The sequence below is a fragment of the Pelophylax lessonae genome (genome assembly GCF_965119305.1).
Source record: "Pelophylax lessonae genome assembly, chromosome: 1".
Lineage (NCBI taxonomy): Eukaryota > Metazoa > Chordata > Amphibia > Anura > Ranidae > Pelophylax > Pelophylax lessonae.
The window spans coordinates 71,622,886-71,643,048 of record NC_138768.1 but is presented as its reverse complement, the minus strand read 5'-3'; the positions used below and the strand labels follow the sequence as shown (position 1 = coordinate 71,643,048).

General features: G+C 41.6%; 1 protein-coding gene across 2 annotated transcripts in view; it reads left to right on the top strand.

The window, feature by feature from the left end:
- The window catches only part of ADAMTS12 (ADAM metallopeptidase with thrombospondin type 1 motif 12), a 788,736-nt gene that overhangs the window by 638,684 nt on the left and 129,889 nt on the right, over nt 1-20,163 (top strand). For both annotated transcript variants that reach the window (XM_082272461.1, XM_082272462.1), the window contains exon 17: nt 6,469-6,595. In XM_082272461.1, the coding sequence (XP_082128587.1) occupies nt 6,469-6,595 (127 nt within the window). The remainder of the gene's footprint in view (nt 1-6,468; nt 6,596-20,163) is intronic.

Genomic DNA, 20,163 nt, shown 5'->3' with positions numbered 1-20,163 from the left:
GGGCAGAGAGATCTCGCTGCAATAGGATACAAATTGTACAAGAATCAGGAGCTGCCCACTAGGCACTGGCTATAGCTACAATATCACTCATAGGCGGACTGGGCTTTTAACTAATAAAAGGTATGCAAAGTAAAGAATCCAGACAACAACAGTTACATGACATAATACTGTAGAAGAAGAGAACTCTACAAACTTTCAGCCTAATGCTAGCCATACATGGATAGATTTTTCTTGTTCAGCCCCCCAAGCAGAATATGATAAATCTAATAGGTTACTTCATCAATGCTAAACAGATAATCTTCCCTACTGGCTATTAGATTCAGACACTCCTGCAGCTGTGACTATATCTCATAGGATGTAATCATGGGTCAGCCAATGGGGCCACCCATGGTTTGCAATTTGACCAATTTAGCAAGAATTAAATCACAGACATATTTGGCCAGCTTAAAGCAGGCTAAAGATGGAAATAGTTTATAACAAAAATTCTCTGAACATTCTCAGAGCATTCAAATGCCTTTAACATTTGATTTTGGAATGAATGGACTTTACCAAACAAAAAACACTTTTGTCCATCCTACTCTTTTGATCCCGCTAATGATCATAAAAATGGATGAACTTTCTTAGAACCGAATTTTTGTTCGAAATGATACCCATCTATGGCCAGCTTAAAGCGGAACTACACTGCATCTGAGCACCACAAATCAAAAATGCTATTTAATTCATTTTTAATCTTCAAAGTAAGCTCCCCCATCAGTCCAAGTCTCCATGCTTTATTTTGCTGAGGAATCACTTTGAAAAACACTTTCTAGCATTTCTGGGTAATCAATGTTGACTGAGAGAGTAAAGTGCAGCTTTAAGTCTTGGAAGGTGATTACATGGTAAAAAAAATGACTAAGAGAGGAAGATGAAGAGAACATTTTGAAGGATCTAAAACAGGGCTATTAAAAAGGTAGGCTTCTCCTTCTCATAATAAAACCACTCATATTGGGCTTGAGCAAACCATTACCAAACTCTCTCCTGCAGGACCCAAACTATTCCAAATCCTGAATGAAAACATTATTCTTCAACTAATTACATCCGTTCTTTTTATCTTATCTATACCAGGAATAATATATGCTATGTATATTACTACATGCCAGATTTTTTATCTCTTGGGGAGAGATCAGAGACGGTGACCCTTGTAGCAGATTATTGCAACCATCTGCTGTTTCATACATTTCTTGTATGCAATTTTTCTCTGTAGTGTAACGTACTGTTCAGCATCCATCTTCATCAGTTTTCCTGAATAATGATCCCACGCCTCTGGAATACGTTACCGTGTGATTAACCTCCTGCCATGCCACGTAGGCCAAGAGATCGGGTCACCATAGTTACAGATCTGATGCACTCCATTACACCGGCCTTTTGTTTTACTAAAACAATTGGTGAGATAAATGGATAGAGTGTTACAAGTTGTTCCATGGATTGCAGATGTCAGTAGATGGAAAATACGATGTTAAACATATATATTTGTCAGAGGTGCGAAAGCTGCACTAGAACTGGAATGTCTGCTCATGCCAAAGCCTAATGTAGGCTTTTATAACAGAATGAGGCCGGTTCTATTCAGCAGAAAGGAGGTAAGATGTTACCTATAAAATCTTTGCAATTTAAAAACAGGGAAAGGATTCAGGAAAATGTTAGAATACCAATAAGTGCAAATATGTGGTTAATAAAAAATATATATATATTTTTGAATGCAATTAGTTTAAATACCTGAACTGGACTACATTTCAACCTTGTGCAAGGCCCTGTACAGCAGCACTCATACTGGGAGAGGGAAGGCCAATGCTTGGGGCGGTTTAGGTATTCTGAAGTGAAGTCTCAGCAGTCTGTTCAATCAAAGCCTGAGAAAAAGGGGAGGGGGTGACCTAATTGTGTTAGCTAAAGCTGAACTTCATTGTATTTTTATTCCAATTTATTGCCCTGCAGTATAGGAATTTAAAAACCTGCATTCTATGCAATACTCGCCATATCTCCAGCGTTTTCCTATGTCTGTGATCCAGCACTGGTCCATTTTCTGGTAGAAAAAGCAGTGAGAGGAGTTGCCACGACTTGAGTTGGGCTTTAATTGCAGCAGAGAGAAGCCAATACATCAGGGTGGATTTCCTGCATGGAAAGGGCTATGCAATTCTCAAGACTGTAGGGACAGAAATACAAATTCTTTGGGAGGCAAAACAGATCTCACTAACAGTATATTCTAAAGTGTATTTAGAGTTCAACATTTAACAAAGCAAGAGATTCATGTTACATGCCTTTGCCCCCCTGCCTTATGAACCTGTACTTTGTCCATGTAGGTAAAAGCAAAGGATTCATATTAATGTGGACAGTCATACACATTTTATATATATTTTTAGTTTAGAACAGTTGTGAAGGGCTAAGACTCCTGTTGTTATTATTTATGTTTATATCTACCCTTCTGAGGAGATTTCCTTTGACTTCCTGTCTTGGAGACACCAGGAAGTAAGAGGAAATCTCAGAGTAAGGCAAAGAAAATTTCCATCTCCATCTTTTCTTTCCAAAACTAAAAAAAAAGATTTGCCTTTGCATAAAGTACAATAGGAAAACATGTTTGTACATTAGGTTAGGGAGAAGTGATTGGAAATTACCTTGGTTAGTACATTTAGGATTTAGGTCTGCATTAAAATGTTATGTGGTTCAGAGGAAATCTCTACCCAAAGCTGTTTTACCTATGTAGCACCCTCCCAGGTAGGTGCTAGAGAGAAAGTATAGGTTTGGATCTTTTCTGCTTACCAGAAAGATTTTGTATTGCTCTCTACCTACCAGAGAGCAGGATCTGCTAGTGAGGTCTGCTCATGGTGCTCAGGTGCAGCTCAGTTTGTCTGAAGTGTTGCACACTGGTCCAATAGGAAGGCATATTGGACATAGTTACATAGTTACATAGTAGGTGAGGTTGAATAAAGACAATGGTCCATCCAGTTCAACCTGTGTAGGTGTGTGTGGCTGTAATCATATCACATAGCCCTTAATGTCCTGATCCTTGAGATGTAAGTCTAAGAGTCTTTTGAAAGCCACCATACTTCCCGCAGAAACCACCTCTTGTGGTAGACAATTCCACAATCTTGTAGCCCTAACAGTAAAGAACCCTCCTCGTTGCCTGAGGTTAAAACGCTTCTCCTCTAATCACATTGTATGTCCTCGAGTCCTCATGCAATTCCTTTGAATGAACAGTTTTTTTTCTAAGCTGAGATCCCCATTAAGATATTTATAAATTGCTTTCATGTCCCCCCTCAGACGTCTCTTCTCCAGGGAGGATGAATCGAGCGATTGCAGCCGCTCTTCATAGTTAAGGTCCTCCAACCCCCTAATCAGTTTAGTTGCCCTTCTCTGGACTCTCTCCAGCTCCAACACATCCCTCCTGAGGACTGGCGACCAGAACTGGACAGAATACTCCAGATGCGGTCGAACCAGAGTTTTATAAAGTGGAAGGATTATTGTCTTATCTCTGGAATACATCCCTTTCTTTATGCATGCTAATAATCTGCTGGCTTTGGCAGCTGCCGCTTGACATTGCATGCTGTTGCCTAATCTATCATCAACCAAGACTCCCAGATCTTTCTCCATTTTTGATTCCCCCAAGGGTTCCCCTCCTAACGTGTATTGTGTTTTTATGTTTTTAGTCCCCAAGTGCAAAACCTTACACTTCTCCACGTTAAACCTCATTTGCCATGTCGTTGCCCACTCCGTTATTTTGTCCAGGTCATTCTGTAGGATATCTGCTTCATGCTGTGCAGTTATTGCCCTGCCCAATTTTGTGTCATCTGCAAAAACTGATAACGAACTACTGATCCCGTCCTCAATGCTGTTTATGAATAAATCGAACAAGGTCGGTCCCAGGACTGAGCCCTGGGGCACCCCGCTTACTACCTCAGACCAGTCTGAGTATGCGCTGTTTATTACCACCCTTTGGACACAGCCTTTTAGCCAGTTTAGAACAGTGGGAGGAAACCTGACAAATTAGTGCACAGGCATTTAGTACAGTCCTGGTTATTGGCAGAGGAAAGTGCCTCAGTGCATGCTGGGATACTGTAAAAATGCTAAGGGCACATGTGCTCAGAGTCTTTCTGCTTTCAAGTTGGAGTATGCCACTATTCCCTTCTCCCCTCCAAGTTCCACAATAAATACAAAGCCAAACCCCCTGGACTGTTTAGTAAGTAACGAGCCATTGGGAGTAAGGATGGATGTGTGAACTGTTCCTAAGTGACTGTCTGCAGGTAATCAGAGGAGGCCCAAGAAGTCATCGCACAGCAAGCCCTATGGGGACAGTGTTACACCTAGTTTAATAAAATTCTAGAACATCTGTCACATATTTTTTTATTGTCTGTATCTCCATAAAGGGCCCATTTAAACTATGCATTGCAATTTTTGTACCTCAACACTACTGATGAGATTCATGTTCAGGTTGAAAATGAGTATGACTGGAACCCAGCCTATTTTCAGAGCAAGCTAGCTCCAAATGCTCGTCTGAGTGGTCATAACAATATTTGGCTAATGACATCTGCAATGTCTTCACAATCCGGTAGCACCAGGCATCTGTTATTTCGCAACGGGAGTGCGGTGGGTTAACATCCCTACGGAGTGGCTCAGTATGACTCACAACGCTGGACTCCATGATTGATTATGGATTTAGATCATTGGACATTGTGATTGACAATGCGTTGATACATTTTGAACCTTCTAATGTCATTAAACACTTGACCTCCAGAAGATTTACCCTCCTTCATGACCAGGCCATTTTTTGTGCTACAGCACTGCGATATTTTAACTGACAATTGTGTGGCCATGCGACTCTTTCCCAAAATAATATTTATGTCCATTTCCCCACAACTAGAGCTCTCTTTTGATAGTATTTGATCACCTGTGCGGTTTATATTTTTTGCACTATAAACCAAAAAAAGACCGACAAGTTTGAAAAAAACAAAAACAAATATTTTTTTTTTCTTTCTGCTTTAAAAAACATATCCAATAAAAAAATGTTTAACAAATCTATTTCTTCATCAATTTAGGCAAATATATATTCTGCTACATATTTTTGATGTAAAAAAATCCCAATAAGCGTATATTGATTGGTTTGCTCAAAAGTTATAGCAGCTACAAACTATGGGATTTTTATTTTTTTTACTAGTAATGGCGGTGATCAATGACATATAATGGGACTGTGACATTGTGGCGAACAGTTAGACACTAACTGACACTTTGTGGGAACCAGTGACACTAATACAGTGATCAGTCTAAAATATGCACTATCACTGTACTAATGACACTGGCTGGAAAGGGGTTAACATCAGTGGAGATCAAAGGTTTAAATGCGTGCCTTACCAGTACTTTAGTACGGTGGGGGAGGTGCTTGTACTAGAAGAAGGCATGGATTGGTGCCTCTGCTTAGCAGAGGCACAAGATCCATGCCTTCTGTACTGACAGACCTCCGTTCTGCCTGTGTACTAAAGCATCGGTCTAATCATGCATGCCCCGGACCCCGAAGTGCAGGATCACGTATCAGCAGAGCTGCCTTGCCGCCGTATAAATACAGTATACAGTCAGCAAGCAGTTATAAGGTTTTTTCAGCTTTTTTTTTTTTTTTACTTGTAACTCTTTGTGGGAATGGGTACTAAGGGGTACTAACGTATCCCTGAACTTTGTCCCCTAAGAAGGGGTGGCTATCTCTGAGCTTCCTTATTTTTCCCTGATGTGAAAAAAAAAACCTGCCCTTTTTTTCAAGAACAAGCATGAAACTGATAGGAGAATAAAGAAGCGGAAGGGGGTGAGGTAGGGGCATTTTTTTTATATCATATGACCCATTAGAAAAACTACTTTTAAAGTGTTACTAAACCCAGGAGTCTGCATTCACTAAATCTGGTCTTCCACAGTACACAGAATATGGAAATGCAATTATTTTAGTAAATATAAACTGCTAAATACCTTTTCTTACCAGCAGTATATAGCAGTCTTGTGACTTCTATCAACCTTTTTACAAAATTCAGTGGATTAACCCCTTAGGTTCAACAGTGAGTATAACAAGCATGCTTTACTGCATATACAGACTGATTTTACTGTTGTGGGTTTAGTAACACTTTAACTTTCTATCTGGGCAACCACATGTATGTTATATAACAGATATATGAAAATGTGTTACATATTTTACCACTTCACAGCTAAAAAGAGTTCTTTTATTGCTATCTGTGTAATAGTTGCAAATATTTTGCTCATTTCCTGCCCTGGTGACTAATTAAAGGGAAAATCTTCCAGTGCCAGAACAAACAGAATTGCACTCGGGAAAAAATAAATGGCTGGAGTTTCAATTTAATTGCAAATTGGAACAAAAGGTTTCTCCAAAGACTTCATTCTGTTCTCCTGCTAATGAAAAACCCATATTAATACTTAATTATAGATATACTTATTTCTACCCCACAGGTGTTCAGCGCCAGATCGCCAGATGTGTACTCAAAGGAAGAGGAGTGGTAAAAAGTTCCTTCTGTGATCCTGACGCACAGCCAATGCCAAGACAGAAAAAGTGCAACCTGCAAGATTGCCCAGCAAGGTGAAATTATATTAATTAAACATAGCAAAAGATGGAGCAAGGCTGTCCCTTCCACAAGGAACTGGGGAATCTTGTCTGATTGGGCATAGTGATAGAATTTATTTTTTGAATAATGTTTTATATCCACCTAAATTTCATCTTTAAGCATTAATCAACCACATAGATATTGAACAAAGGGATTTTAATGGTGCCACAACACATAAATTATTATAAAAACAATTTTTATTTAGATCAAAATTGAAAACTTAAAAAAATATGAGGTATACAATTACTCCCAAATGAAGTATTTAATAAAAGGGTTTATCCTATAGACACATGCATATATATATATAGAGATACTGTGTCAATCACAATGCTTGTTGCTCGGCAGGCTGGAGCCGGGGGTTGCTGTCATGTCCCCATGCTTGTTGCATGGGTGGGACATCTTTGATCTGGGAGTGCTCTGCTGACCGCCCTGCTTTCTATCTACTATTACCCTACTATCCCTTCACCTATAGGTGTCTGGATGTAAGTGATGGTTGTCTTCGTTATAGTGCCACCAACCCCGTGCTCACTAGCCTCTCACCTCACTCTTTCTTGAAAAAAGCCTCTTTTAAGCCAAGCTGGATTCTCTAGGGGGTCCTGAATATAGATGGACCATGCGATATAGCCAGTGGTGTATTTAGGTTTTGTGCTGCCCTAGGCCTGACTAAACTTGTGCACCCCCTAATTTAAATATGACGCACCCCTTCCTGTAAAGGCCACACCTCTTCCTGTTTATGACCCGCCCTGTCATCTTTAAACCACAGCCACAGTCTATCAGTGCCCATCAGTGTAGCCTCATCAGTTCCCATAAGTTCAGCCTCAGCAGTGCCCATCATCATACCATCATATCATGCCATATCATACCAGGAGGTAGTGTGACCACCTTTATGGGGGTGACAGACTGATTTGCCTCCTGGACCCTGCCCTCCAGCCCAATTCACCCTATAAGACTGGCACTATACTAAATGTGTGTAGCGCAAGCCGTCAGGGACTCTTTTTAGTGGGGGAGGCTGTTTTTTACTCGTGCGTGGTGCAGCTTTTTTGCTGCCCCCCTGCAAAGTGCTGCCCTAGGCCTGGGCCTTGTTGGCCTAGGCAAAGATACAGCACTGGATATAGCTCCTGCCACTAGATGATCTTTAATCACTCTGTTCCATCTTTAGTGACTCTTGGGAGTGGGGATAAAAGAGAATCCTCTCATAGTGTAGTAATTCAAATATTTTATTGGTGTAGAAGTATAAAAAAAACTCCCATCATAAAAAAAGGGCTGAGATGGAACGTACCCGGAAGTGACGTCCACACTAGGAAGAGCGGAATACTGCCATTTATAGAGTTTTTATGATGTGAGTTTTTTATGCTACTACACCAATAAAATATTTGAATTACTACACTATGAGAGGATTATCTTTTATCCCCACTCACAAGGGTCACTAAAGATGGAACAAAGTGATTAAAGATCATCTAGTGGCAGGAGCTATATCGCATGGGCCATCTATATTCAGGACCCCCTAGAGAATCCAGCTTGGCTTAAAAGAGGCTTTTTTCAAGAAAGAGAGAGGTGAGAGGCTAGTGAGCACGCGGTTGGTGGCACTATAACGAAGACAACCATCACTTACCTCCAGACACCTATAGGTGAAGGGATTCACCTAACACACCCTAATAGGATATTCACACAAATATTGACTTTATTTGCTTTGTCATTTACCCACTTTTTGGCAATTGTTTTTCACTGTATATTATTTATTTAATTATTGGCACGGATATACGTGGATTCATCACTGCATTGGATATTCACATTATCATTGTCACACTGCTGTATGGACACTGAGCACTTGACTTAATTATTTTTATTTATATATCAATTTTTTGTAATGCATATTGGATATTTGCACGTGATTATGTAATCTATTTCCTCTATGTGATTTTTAAATATGGATACACATTTCATCACCCTACACACAGGTATATATATATATATATATATATATATATATATATATATATATATATATATATATATATATATATATATATATTAGCTATATCCAGCTCTGCATATGTAAGAGGTAGCTCTTCACTACACTGAATATTGTACATGATTACAGGATAAGGATAAGCTTTTAGGTGGTAGCAGCAGCCTTACCCATACACCTATTTATTTGGAAATATATGATAGAGCGGGAGATATATTTATTTTTCAATTTACCTTTGTAACAACTTATCCTACTTTGGATGGACATCTTTAGGCTTTTCTATTTTTTTTTCTATATTTGGGAGGAATTTCTGACGGCAGTTTAAGCTACCCTGACTGGGTTTGCTCTCCCTACAATCTATTGTCACCGCAGGTGCTGGCCCTCATTCCTATATCAATTCTAGGACTCCTACTGTTGAACAGAGTGATTGCGATCTATGCATATGTCACACATGCTTTACGGCTCCTGAAGAAGCTGAAAATCGAAACATGTTGAGCAACAAGCATTGTGATTGACACAGTATCTCTCTCTCTCTCTCTCTCTCTCTCTCTCTCTCTCTATATATATATATATATATATATATATATATATATATATATATATATTCATGTGTGTATAGAATAAACCCTTTTATTAAATGCTTTATTGGGAGTAATTGTATACCCTATATCTTTTTAAATTTAAATTTTGATCTAAATAAAAAATGTTTTTATAATAATTTCTGTGTTGTGGAACCATTAACATCCCTTTGTTCATCATTATTTCAAAAATTCTGCCTTTCTGGGTTGAAGGTGCCTTTGATCAATGAATGCATGTGACTTATTAAGAGGTCAACCACATAGATGGTGATTTAAAAGCCCTTACAGGGTAATCAGTCAGCATTAGATCTCCATATTATGAGGGCTTTAAAGGCAGGCATTCCAACTCAATTTGAAACACATGAAACTGGAATTTGAATTTTTATACCTGCAGCTTGAGACATATTGCCATACGGCCCAAAAGATGGTCTGTGATAAAGACATGCAATAGAGTCCCTTTAAATGGCCGAAATGCTGCAGCGGCTATTTCTGATACAGCATACAGGAGCCAGTACAACCATCCTTATCTTAGTTTCACCACCTAGTGCATCAGTGATTTTACATACTGCATGTTTGTTCCATATCAGTGACTCACCAGGTAATGAAGCCAGGATGACAGCCCCAGACCCTGCATATTTAAAAAAACAAAAAAAAAAACAGCAATAGCTCCTGTATTTCTGTCACTATCTGAACACTTTTAGTTGGAGCCGAACCCAAAAAAGGGAATAGCTATGGAATAGGTAACATCTAGAAATTTTAATTCTGCCTAAGATTTACCTGTTGTCTTAAATTTCTCCTGAAAACAGCGTTTATTCCTGTGCTTTGAGCCTCTTAGCTGTATATCTGCAGTGTAAGATCATCTAAGGAAGGGGTTTTCAAACTATGGTCCTCCAGTTGTTTAGGAACTACAATTCCCATCATGCCTGTGAATGTCAGAGTTTTACAATGCGTCATGGGATGTGTACTTTCCGCAACAGTTGGAGGGCAGTAGTTTGAGGATCCCTGCTCTGTGCTTCTGACTAGTAGCCTAAAAAGATTTGGAATGGGATTTGGTGATGTCAATACTGTGCTGCTGTTCTTGCTGGAGAGAAAGTTGTACCTGAAGTCCTGCAGTGCAAGGATCTGTGTTCCTTTAACACTCCTGCTGCCTAATGTTTTTCCCATCAGTCATCAGATCACCAGTCTTCAGGGGGGCACCTCTGACATAAGTGAGCAAAGCTTTGCCTATATCAAGAAAGATGACTACATCCTCAAAGAGTGCAGGACAAGGAGTTTGAGAAGAGACAAAGGCACCATATTAGTGGCTGTAGAATCCAAAACAGATCATTACATCATAAATTGAGTAAAATAACCAATACATTTTAAGGGTTTGGACAATACCCTTCTCATCAGGGATTAAGGTGCTCCCTAGAAAAAAAAAATATAAAAGTGGTATCTACTTTAGCAACCAGAGGTTTTTTTTACTCCTGAGCCCTTTTAACATTCCAGGAGCCCATCATGTTTTCCAGAAAGTACTTTAACCACTTAAGCCCCGGAAGATTTTACCCCCTTCCTGACCAGGGCCTATTTTGTGATTCGGCACTGCGTGACTTAACGGACAATTGCGCTGTCGTGCGACGATGTACCTAAACTAATTTGACGTCCTTTTTTTCCCACAGACAGAGCTTTCTTTTGGTGGTATTTGATCACCTGTGCGATTTTTTGATCATGCGCTATAAACAAAAAAATAGCGTCAATTTTGCAAAAATAACAATACTTTTCACATTTTTTTTATATGAAATTCCCCCCCAAAAAAAATGTAAAAATCAAATTTTTTTAACATTTTGGGACAATTTTTTTTTTACCATATGTTTGGTAAAAAAAAAATCGCAAAAAGTGTATTTTTAATGGTTTGCGCAAAAGTTATTGTGTTTACTAACAAAGGGAAAGATTTTTGTAATTTTTGCTGTTTTTTTTTAACACGTAATGGCGGCGATCTGCGATTTTTTTTGCGGGACTGCGACATTGCGGCGGACAGATCGGACCCTTGACTGACATTTTTGACACTTTTAGGGTTACCAGTGACATTACTACAGTAATCAGTGCTATACATATGCACTGTTACTGTAAAAATGACACCTGCAGTGAAGGAGTTAACTTTATTGGAGAGGGAGGGGTTAAGTGTGTCCCTAGGGGCGTGTTTCTAACTGTGATTGGCTGTGGCTACTAGTGTAAGAACAGAGATCAATGGTCCTACATAGTAGAACCAAGTGATCTCCATTCTTACACAGGGAAGAATGACAGGCGGCTTTGTTTACATTAGCTGCCTGCCTTTCTTCCGGTGTAACGGAAGATCGCGCGGGGGGGGTCTGTGACCGTGCGGGAGCGCGCCTCCGGCGGTGCGCGCTCGCTCCCTAGAGCCTCACAGGCTAGCAACGTAGCCGTACGTCGCTTTGCCTGTGAGGGTCTGACTGCCGACGTAAATAGTCGTGCAGCGGTCGGAAAGCGGTTAAAACTGAATTCTGGGCTGAAAAAAAAAATATCCTTGCAGTGTGTCCTTCCACACTTCAAAGGTTAAATGCATTAGGGGTATATGACTAAGGAGAAATAGTTATCCATATTCCTGTCTCCAGCAGGCTTCCTCCATCCATGCAACCAGTCCAGTGTTGCAGCCTCTCTGAGGGGCTTTTAGCTGCGGTTGCATGTTTGCATCCCCCAGGTACAATACAGGGCTTATAGCTCTGCAAAATTTGTGGTGATGCCAAAGGAACTGCCAACAGCCAGGGAGAAGAGAACAGGACTAAAAATAAAAGAAAAGAAAAGGAGGCGCAAACACCTAGTGCATTACCCGTGGTACTGTTAAAATTGGTTTAATAAAAATGCTGAATGCATACTCACAAACATGAAGAATAAAAATCGTATTGCAAATTCCCGTCACCCATGTGTTGGACCATGTCCTGGAAATTGCGACCGCTAACGCGTTTCGGGAGTCAAGCTCCCTTCCTCAGAGCTGGTCATGTCATAGCAGATTGAAGTTTATATAGAGAGTAGCTCAGTGTTCCTCTGCCTCTTCCCCTCCCATGCTCCTCCCTCCCCCCCGGGAAGGAGGGGGCGGGACCATCCAGTGTCAACAAAAATACTCCTGATGGGCCTATGTCTCAGTCCTCATATCTCTATGGCCTCCAATAACATGTTTCACGCCTCTTACCACACATCTAATGGAGACTGTCACACAAGCACACAGCCACAACCTGCACATGTCACAACAGATGCCAAAACAAATGCTACAACACACTGCTATCGCTTCCAGTGCAATCGGACAGGAGTGTTCGCAGGGGAGTCCTGGTGAGTTGTGCATGCACTGCAGGTCCTGTTGGAGGGGGCATGTCTGGAGTGTACACGGACTTGTGTGACAGCGTGAGACATTTGTGTGCACGTTGTCCAGGTGTTGCTCCTGGACCGTATTCCCAGCCTTGGGGTCCCCTGTGTTGTAGCATTTGTTTTGGCATCTGTTGTGACATGTGCAGGTTGTGGCTGTGTGCTTGTGTGACAGTCTCCATTAGATGTGTGGTAAGAGGCGTGAAACATGTTATTGGAGGCCATAGAGATATGAGGACTGAGACATAGGCCCATCAGGAGTATTTTTGTTGACACTGGATGGTCCCGCCCCCTCCTTCCCGGGGGGGAGGGAGGAGCATGGGAGGGGAAGAGGCAGAGGAACACTGAGCTACTCTCTATATAAACTTCAATCTGCTATGACATGACCAGCTCTGAGGAAGGGAGCTTGACTCCTGAAACGCGTTAGCGGTCGCAATTTCCAGGACATGGTCCAACACATGGGTGACGGGAATTTGCAATACGATTTTTATTCTTCATGTTTGTGAGTATGCATTCAGCATTTTTATTAAACCAATTTTAACAGTACCACGGGTAATGCACTAGGTGTTTGCGCCTCCTTTTCTTTTCTTTTATGCATCCGTTTGGAGTTCCCTGCCTGAGGAGAGCAGCACGCCAGTCTTCCCCTTCGGAGTGAGCGCTTGGCTGATTATTTGTTTGGATTATTGCGTTCGCATTTGGGGTGCCGTAGCAGCTCCTTGGTGGATACTGTAAGTCAGTTGGATCCTTGATATTCAGCATGGTTCGGGCTATTGATGAGAGAATTCTGAGGAGGACATCCTTGGCACAAGGGTTTTCCCAAAGTGTGGATTCTTTTGAAAAACATTCTAAGGAGACTAGTTTGGAAGACACCACAGACAAAAATGATCAAAGTGATGAAGAGTTGATGATCTCTAAATTTTATAAACTTAAACAATATTTGCAAAATGAAATGTTACAATGGTGGGACATTGTTTCCTTACAGAAATATTTGGAAGTAGACAGAGCACCCAGAGGACTTCGAATATCTAATGTCTGTAATTTTTTAGAGGATGATCTAACAGAGTCATGGGTGAAAGCTTCCAGGGAATGTAGTAAGATATGGATGAAGTTGGTAATCACACAGAGAGAGCGCAATGTAGCTAAGGTTAGATCCCAGATAGCAGGACTACAAGGCGAACTAGCCGCCTTTACCTCTTTAGAATCCTTCACAGAATATGATAATAAGATTAATGAGACCACAGTCCAATTTGAGGCCGACCTCATTAGCAAAAAGGCAGGGAAATTTGAAAGGGATAGACAGGACTTTCTACAAGGCAGAGAGCAAGATTGGAAGAAAGCAACTAAGAAAGAAGTAAGATCAGATAATCCACACACTGAGAAGTTCCAGCATAGGGGCAAGTGGGGCAGAAAAAGTAGAACATATCAACCTAAGACACAGGAGCATCAAGAGAGACACACTCATAATAACACTAGTAACAACAATAACACTAAAACACAGAAACAACGGAGTTCTAACAGGTCTAGCAATAAGCAAACTGGCCGTCCATCCCCACATAAAAGAGATGGACAGAAATTTAGGGATAGAGGAGGTCAAACTGTCAACCCTTCTGGGAGTAGACCTTATGTGTCCCCTAAACCTAATAAGGGTAATAATTTATTAAAGCATACAGGTGTCACTAACCCTGAGAAATCTGGGGAGTCAGACCCTATATTAAGGGGAATAGGTGATGAACCCAGGCTCTCTGGAGCCTCCAAATGGCCAAATTCGGAGACGACAGGTTTGCCGAGGGGGGTAAATCCATCGGGACTTGCACACAAGTCCATCCCTATGAGTTCAGAGTCTCTATCCACCACTCAGGTTGAGGAGGAAAGCACCCCCAGTAGGGACTCTTCAGGGACACTTCCACCTAAGCCAGCCTCCCCTTTTTTAGTGGCAGGCCCCTCGTCGGGGCACATAAACAGGCGAAAACGGTCAGGCACACTAGAAGAGGAAGAAGAGGAGGAAAGAAACAGCAAAAGAGGGAAGGTTCAGTTGGCCAATATGACACCATAAAAATATACAATCTGTCCGATAAGGCTTTCACGGAATCAGAACTCACCTTACTACGGAAGGGTTTGAATTTTGCTCCCCCCGCACTCCCTAATCTTTTTGAACTTTTTGTAGATTTAAACAAGTTCACACGCAACCTAACATTGAAAAGATACTTTGCCAAAAAGGAGAGCAAAAATGAAACAACCAATGGTGGGGCTCTAGAGTCAGTGGATGAGGCAGACTCAGCACAGGAGGAAGCAGGTCTAAGTGCACTAGAAGATCTTTGGGAGGAAGGAAGGTGCTATGATGACGAAGAAGGTATGATAGAATTTGAGAGATTATGCCAGGTCCACACAGGGCAGATTCAGCACACTTCATTTAAGCCCAAGTCGATTTTCCATCCCCATTGGGCCAAGGGCAATTATATTTCAACATTTTATGAGATGGTTTATTCGGATTTTAACAAACTATGTCAGAAAGTTAGGGGGGAATACTCTGCAACCATGCCACAAGGAGAACGTGAGGCTTTGAGGAATCTGAAGAATAACCCAGATTTAGTATTTAAACAGGCCGATAAAGGGGGTGGATTAGTAATACAGAACAAGGAACAGTATATGGCAGAGGCCTATAGGTTGTTAAGTGATGCTGACACGTATGAGAGACTCCCTGGTGATCCAACAGCCATCTATACGGGGATCTATAAGGAGATTCTGGATCGGGCTCTTGAAGCTAAAATCCTTACGAAACAAGAAAGAGGTTTCCTTCTAAGACCCTTCCCAGTCATACCGCACTTCTACCATATCCCCAAAGTGCATAAAGACACTTCGAATCCTCCAGGCAGACCCATAATAGCGGGTATAGACAGCCTCACTTGTAATTTGGGGAATTACATTGACCATTTCCTACAGGGTATGGTCATGCAGTTGCCCTCTTACATACGTGACTCAGGCCATATGCTGGAGGTTTTGACTAATTATAAATGGCAGGAAAACTATAGATGGGTATCATTAGATGTATGCTCACTGTATACCTCTATCCAACATGAGTACGGGTTGCAAGCAGTTCAGCACTTTATGTTTCAAGATCAGACGCTCCATCACACTCAAATACAATTTTTACTTGAGTGTATTGAGTTCACCTTGACGCACAACTTTTTCACGTTTGTGGGTGAATTCTACAGGCAGCTCAGGGGCACGGCGATGGGAGCCAGGTTCGCCCCTAGTTATGCCAATTTGTTCATGGGGCTATGGGAACACCAGTATATTTGGAGGAATAACCCCTATGGGGCGAACCTGGTTCTCTTTGCCCGGTATATAGACGATATTATCGTCATTTGGGATGGAACAGAAGAGGAACTACAGGCATTTGTGCAGTACTGCCAAAACAACCCGTATGGTATACAGTTCACATATGTGGTGAATAAGGAAAAGTTGGTCTTTTTGGACCTAGAACTCAAGGCAGAGCAAGATGGGTGTATTACATCGAAAACTCACTTTAAGCCTACAGCAGGTAATTCGTACCTACATGCCCATAGTAACCATCACCCCAGGTGGATACGCAATGTCCCCCTGGGGCAATTCTGTAGGCTTAGACGCACATGCACCAAGCTCGAGGATTTTGAAGAACAGAGTTCAATTTTGATCAAAAAATTCCAACAAAAAGGATATGATAATCAAAGCATACTTACAGCATATACCAAATATAGGCAAGAATACACCGATGATAGGAAGCCTGAGAATTGTAGAACCAGTCGAGGATACAGGACAAGGGAGGACTATCAAGTATCTTTTTGCACTAAATACAACCAAAAAGCGTTTGCCATAAAAAACATTTTGGAAAAACACTGGGGCATCCTAGAGAAAGATCCTTTACTGTCGGGGGCCATTTCAACTAAACCAAAAGTCATCTACCGTAGACCGAAAGACCTAAGGAGTGTCTTAGCACCGAGCCGTGTCAAACCCACTAGGAAGGAATTAGCACCAATGTGGAAAACCATTTTCGACCAAAAGGGTTCTTTTAGGTGCGGAGTTTCCAACTGCGGACTCTGCCAATACATGTGGCATAGGAAAAAGGAGGTCGCAGGGGTAGACGGACGAGTACATCAAACCAGACAGTTCATCAACTGTTCCACAGAGTTTGTGGTTTATGGTCTCGTCTGTCCCTGCGGACTCCTCTATGTAGGCCGCACTTCACGCACATTCAGAACACGATTTGGAGAACATAAGAGAAACATCCACAAAGGTTTTGACAAGCATTCCCTTTCTTGTCACTTTCGGGATGTACATGATAAGAAATCGGTAGGTCTGAAAGCCTTTGGACTTGAGGCCATCACAGGTTATACAGATGTTGGCCTCAGATTTCAAAGATTGTGCAGTAGAGAAACGTACTGGATTCATCTTCTTGGCTCATTGGCCCCTAGGGGATTGAATGAGAGTTTGGATATAACAGCTGTTATACGCTGAGTATAGGGTCAGCCAGCCCCAGGAGCCCCATTAAGGAGAGTCATAGAGCCATGAGAGGTAGGGACCACCAGCAAACAAAGGGGGGAGGCAGGTTGCAGGCAAAGAAGAAACAAAGATATAAGGGCGAGGTTTTGTGGTCACCTTTACAGGTAGGAGCACCCATCCTACCAGATAGGCCATTGGTTATGAGGCTAGGGATGAAAATATTGGACGTACATGGTGCACCACACATTTTCTTCCATTTTCATTACTTCATTATTATTTATTTTTTCTATCTTTTTCATTTTTTCATTGTACCATTTTAGTATATGAACTGTTGAACATGACACTGTCAGCAGTTGTGTGAAATAAGTGTATAGTAGACTCATCATTTAATGTGTCTAAAGGATGCATTTCATCAGGTATTTTATTAGGAGTTCGGCCATACATAGGCCATTTTAGATTTATATATATACATATATATATATATATGTGTATATATATATATATATATATATATGTGTGTATTTTTACTATTGTATATCACATTGTATGTCTAAAGAGATGTTCACAGTAGCGAGTAGCATCAGGTTCCCATACCTTTGGAGATGCTGGGAATCCTGCACTCCAGTAGATCCATTAAGGAGGCCTTATAAGGAGGGATTGTCCAGTGTACAACGAAACTATTTTGGATGCGCAGTCTCATGTCCATTCTCTTATAAACACAATATAAACACATTTTTTCAAATTAATTAGTACTTCAAGTACACAAGTATATAGCACGGCCGTTTTTAAGTAACATCATTTACATACAGAGGGTAAATAGGGCCACTAACCAACATAGGACCCAATTTCAAACAGATGTGGCCCTTATTTTGGTACCTGGGACAATGATGTCTTGGGGGACACAACCGTTCGTATGGACAGGGCAGTCTAAGTTTCAACAAGTAATATGAGCAGTGCAGTTTTCAGTTTGACCGCTAGATGGCAGTGTATTTAACCAGGGCTCTAGTCGAGCCTGCATACACGTTTCCATGGATACGGTCGGGGGCGGGCCTCACATAGAGCTTCCGCCCCGCTCTACAGATGACGATGCAACACAGGTCCTGGAACGCAGAGGAGATGGCGTGCGTTCCGGGACCAGGAAGCTACAATCCCTCGAGGAAATCATGGCTTCTGAGGAGCCATGGCGCACTCCATCAGTTTTACCAGCTACATTCCGGCTTGAGAGGGCCCTGAGGATGAAGATGCGAGCGGCCAATAGTTGGACACTGCTATCGCTTCCAGTGCAATCGGACAGGAGTGTTCGCAGGGGAGTCCTGGTGAGTTGTGCATGCACTGCAGGTCCTGTTGGAGGGGGCATGTCTGGAGTGTACACGGACTTGTGTGACAGCGTGAGACATTTGTGTGCACGTTGTCCAGGTGTTGCTCCTGGACCGTATTCCCAGCCTTGGGGTCCCCTGTGTTGTAGCATTTGTTTTGGCATCTGTTGTGACATGTGCAGGTTGTGGCTGTGTGCTTGTGTGACAGTCTCCATTAGATGTGTGGTAAGAGGCGTGAAACATGTTATTGGAGGCCATAGAGATATGAGGACTGAGACATAGGCCCATCAGGAGTATTTTTGTTGACACTGGATGGTCCCGCCCCCTCCTTCCCGGGGGGGAGGGAGGAGCATGGGAGGGGAAGAGGCAGAGGAACACTGAGCTACTCTCTATATAAACTTCAATCTGCTATGACATGACCAGCTCTGAGGAAGGGAGCTTGACTCCCGAAACGCGTTAGCGGTCGCAATTTCCAGGACATGGTCCAACACATGGGTGACGGGAATTTGCAATACGATTTTTATTCTTCATGTTTGTGAGTATGCATTCAGCATTTTTATTAAACCAATTTTAACAGTACCACGGGTAATGCACTAGGTGTTTGCGCCTCCTTTTCTTTTCTTTTATGCATCCGTTTGGAGTTCCCTGCCTGAGGAGAGCAGCACGCCAGTCTTCCCCTTCGGAGTGAGCGCTTGGCTGATTATTTGTTAGGACTAAAAATAAATAAATACGGCCTCTTCCGATAGCCCTAAAAATACCAAACATTTAACCCTTCCAACAAGCAATCAGAGTCAATAGGCTGAATACATTTTCATTACATTAAGCAACTTCTGAATGACACGGGTAAATGCTGATGTTTGCCAGATAATCGAAGCACTGTTATTTTTATTTGTGTCACAGCCTTAGTATATAAATTAGAAATTGCAATGTGTCGTGCTGGAATCAAAAGCCATTAATTAGCTTTCAGGATGGCACATCTAGCATGAATTCTTTAATATGCGATAGATCCGCTGGGCTTGAAACTCACCCTAGGAAATATAATCAGTGAGTTATTGATTTACTGGCCTATTGCAAAGTTTGCCAACTAAAAGCGTTTTAATTGAACCAGGTTCTTCTCTAGACATTTTGATGCTTAAGAGAAAAACATTATTTCGAAGAAAAAAAAAAAAAGAAAAATGAAAAAATTTGTGTTTTACAGTAATTCATTTGCATTCAAGGTAAGGACTTTGATGCCTGAAATCTAATTAAACTACACAAAGCGTCTTACTTCGTTTTAAGCCTTTAACTTTGCAGGTAATGAATACACAAAGACACAGGCATAAGCTTTTTTACCAGAGTAAAAGGAAAAACAATGCCCTAGATTGATCAAATAGTGGTGAAATCTGATATGCATTAAAAGGAACTGATTGGGTTTTTTATAGCTTAACCACTTGCCAACCAGTCGCCACACTTTTATTGCGGCAGGTCGGCTCTATTACGCAAAACGACATAGCTGTACGTCGTTTCGTGTAATAGCCAGTGGGGGCCTGATTGGCCAAAGGTGGAGCCAATCAGCGGGTCTGGCAGATGCGATGTCTGCCGGCCACCCATGATAATTTCCCATAGAGAAACAATGGCGGTATGCCGATATAAACAAGGCAGACCGCCATTCTGTCAGAGATTAACACAGGGATCTTGTGTTCCTACTATTTAGGAACACAGATCTCTGTGTTCATCTAGTAAATACATCCCCCACACAGTTATAAAGCACCCACTAGGCACACATTTAACCCTTTGATTGCCCCTGGTGTTAACCCCTTCCCTGCCAGTGTCATTAGTACAGTAACAGTGCATATTTTTAGCAC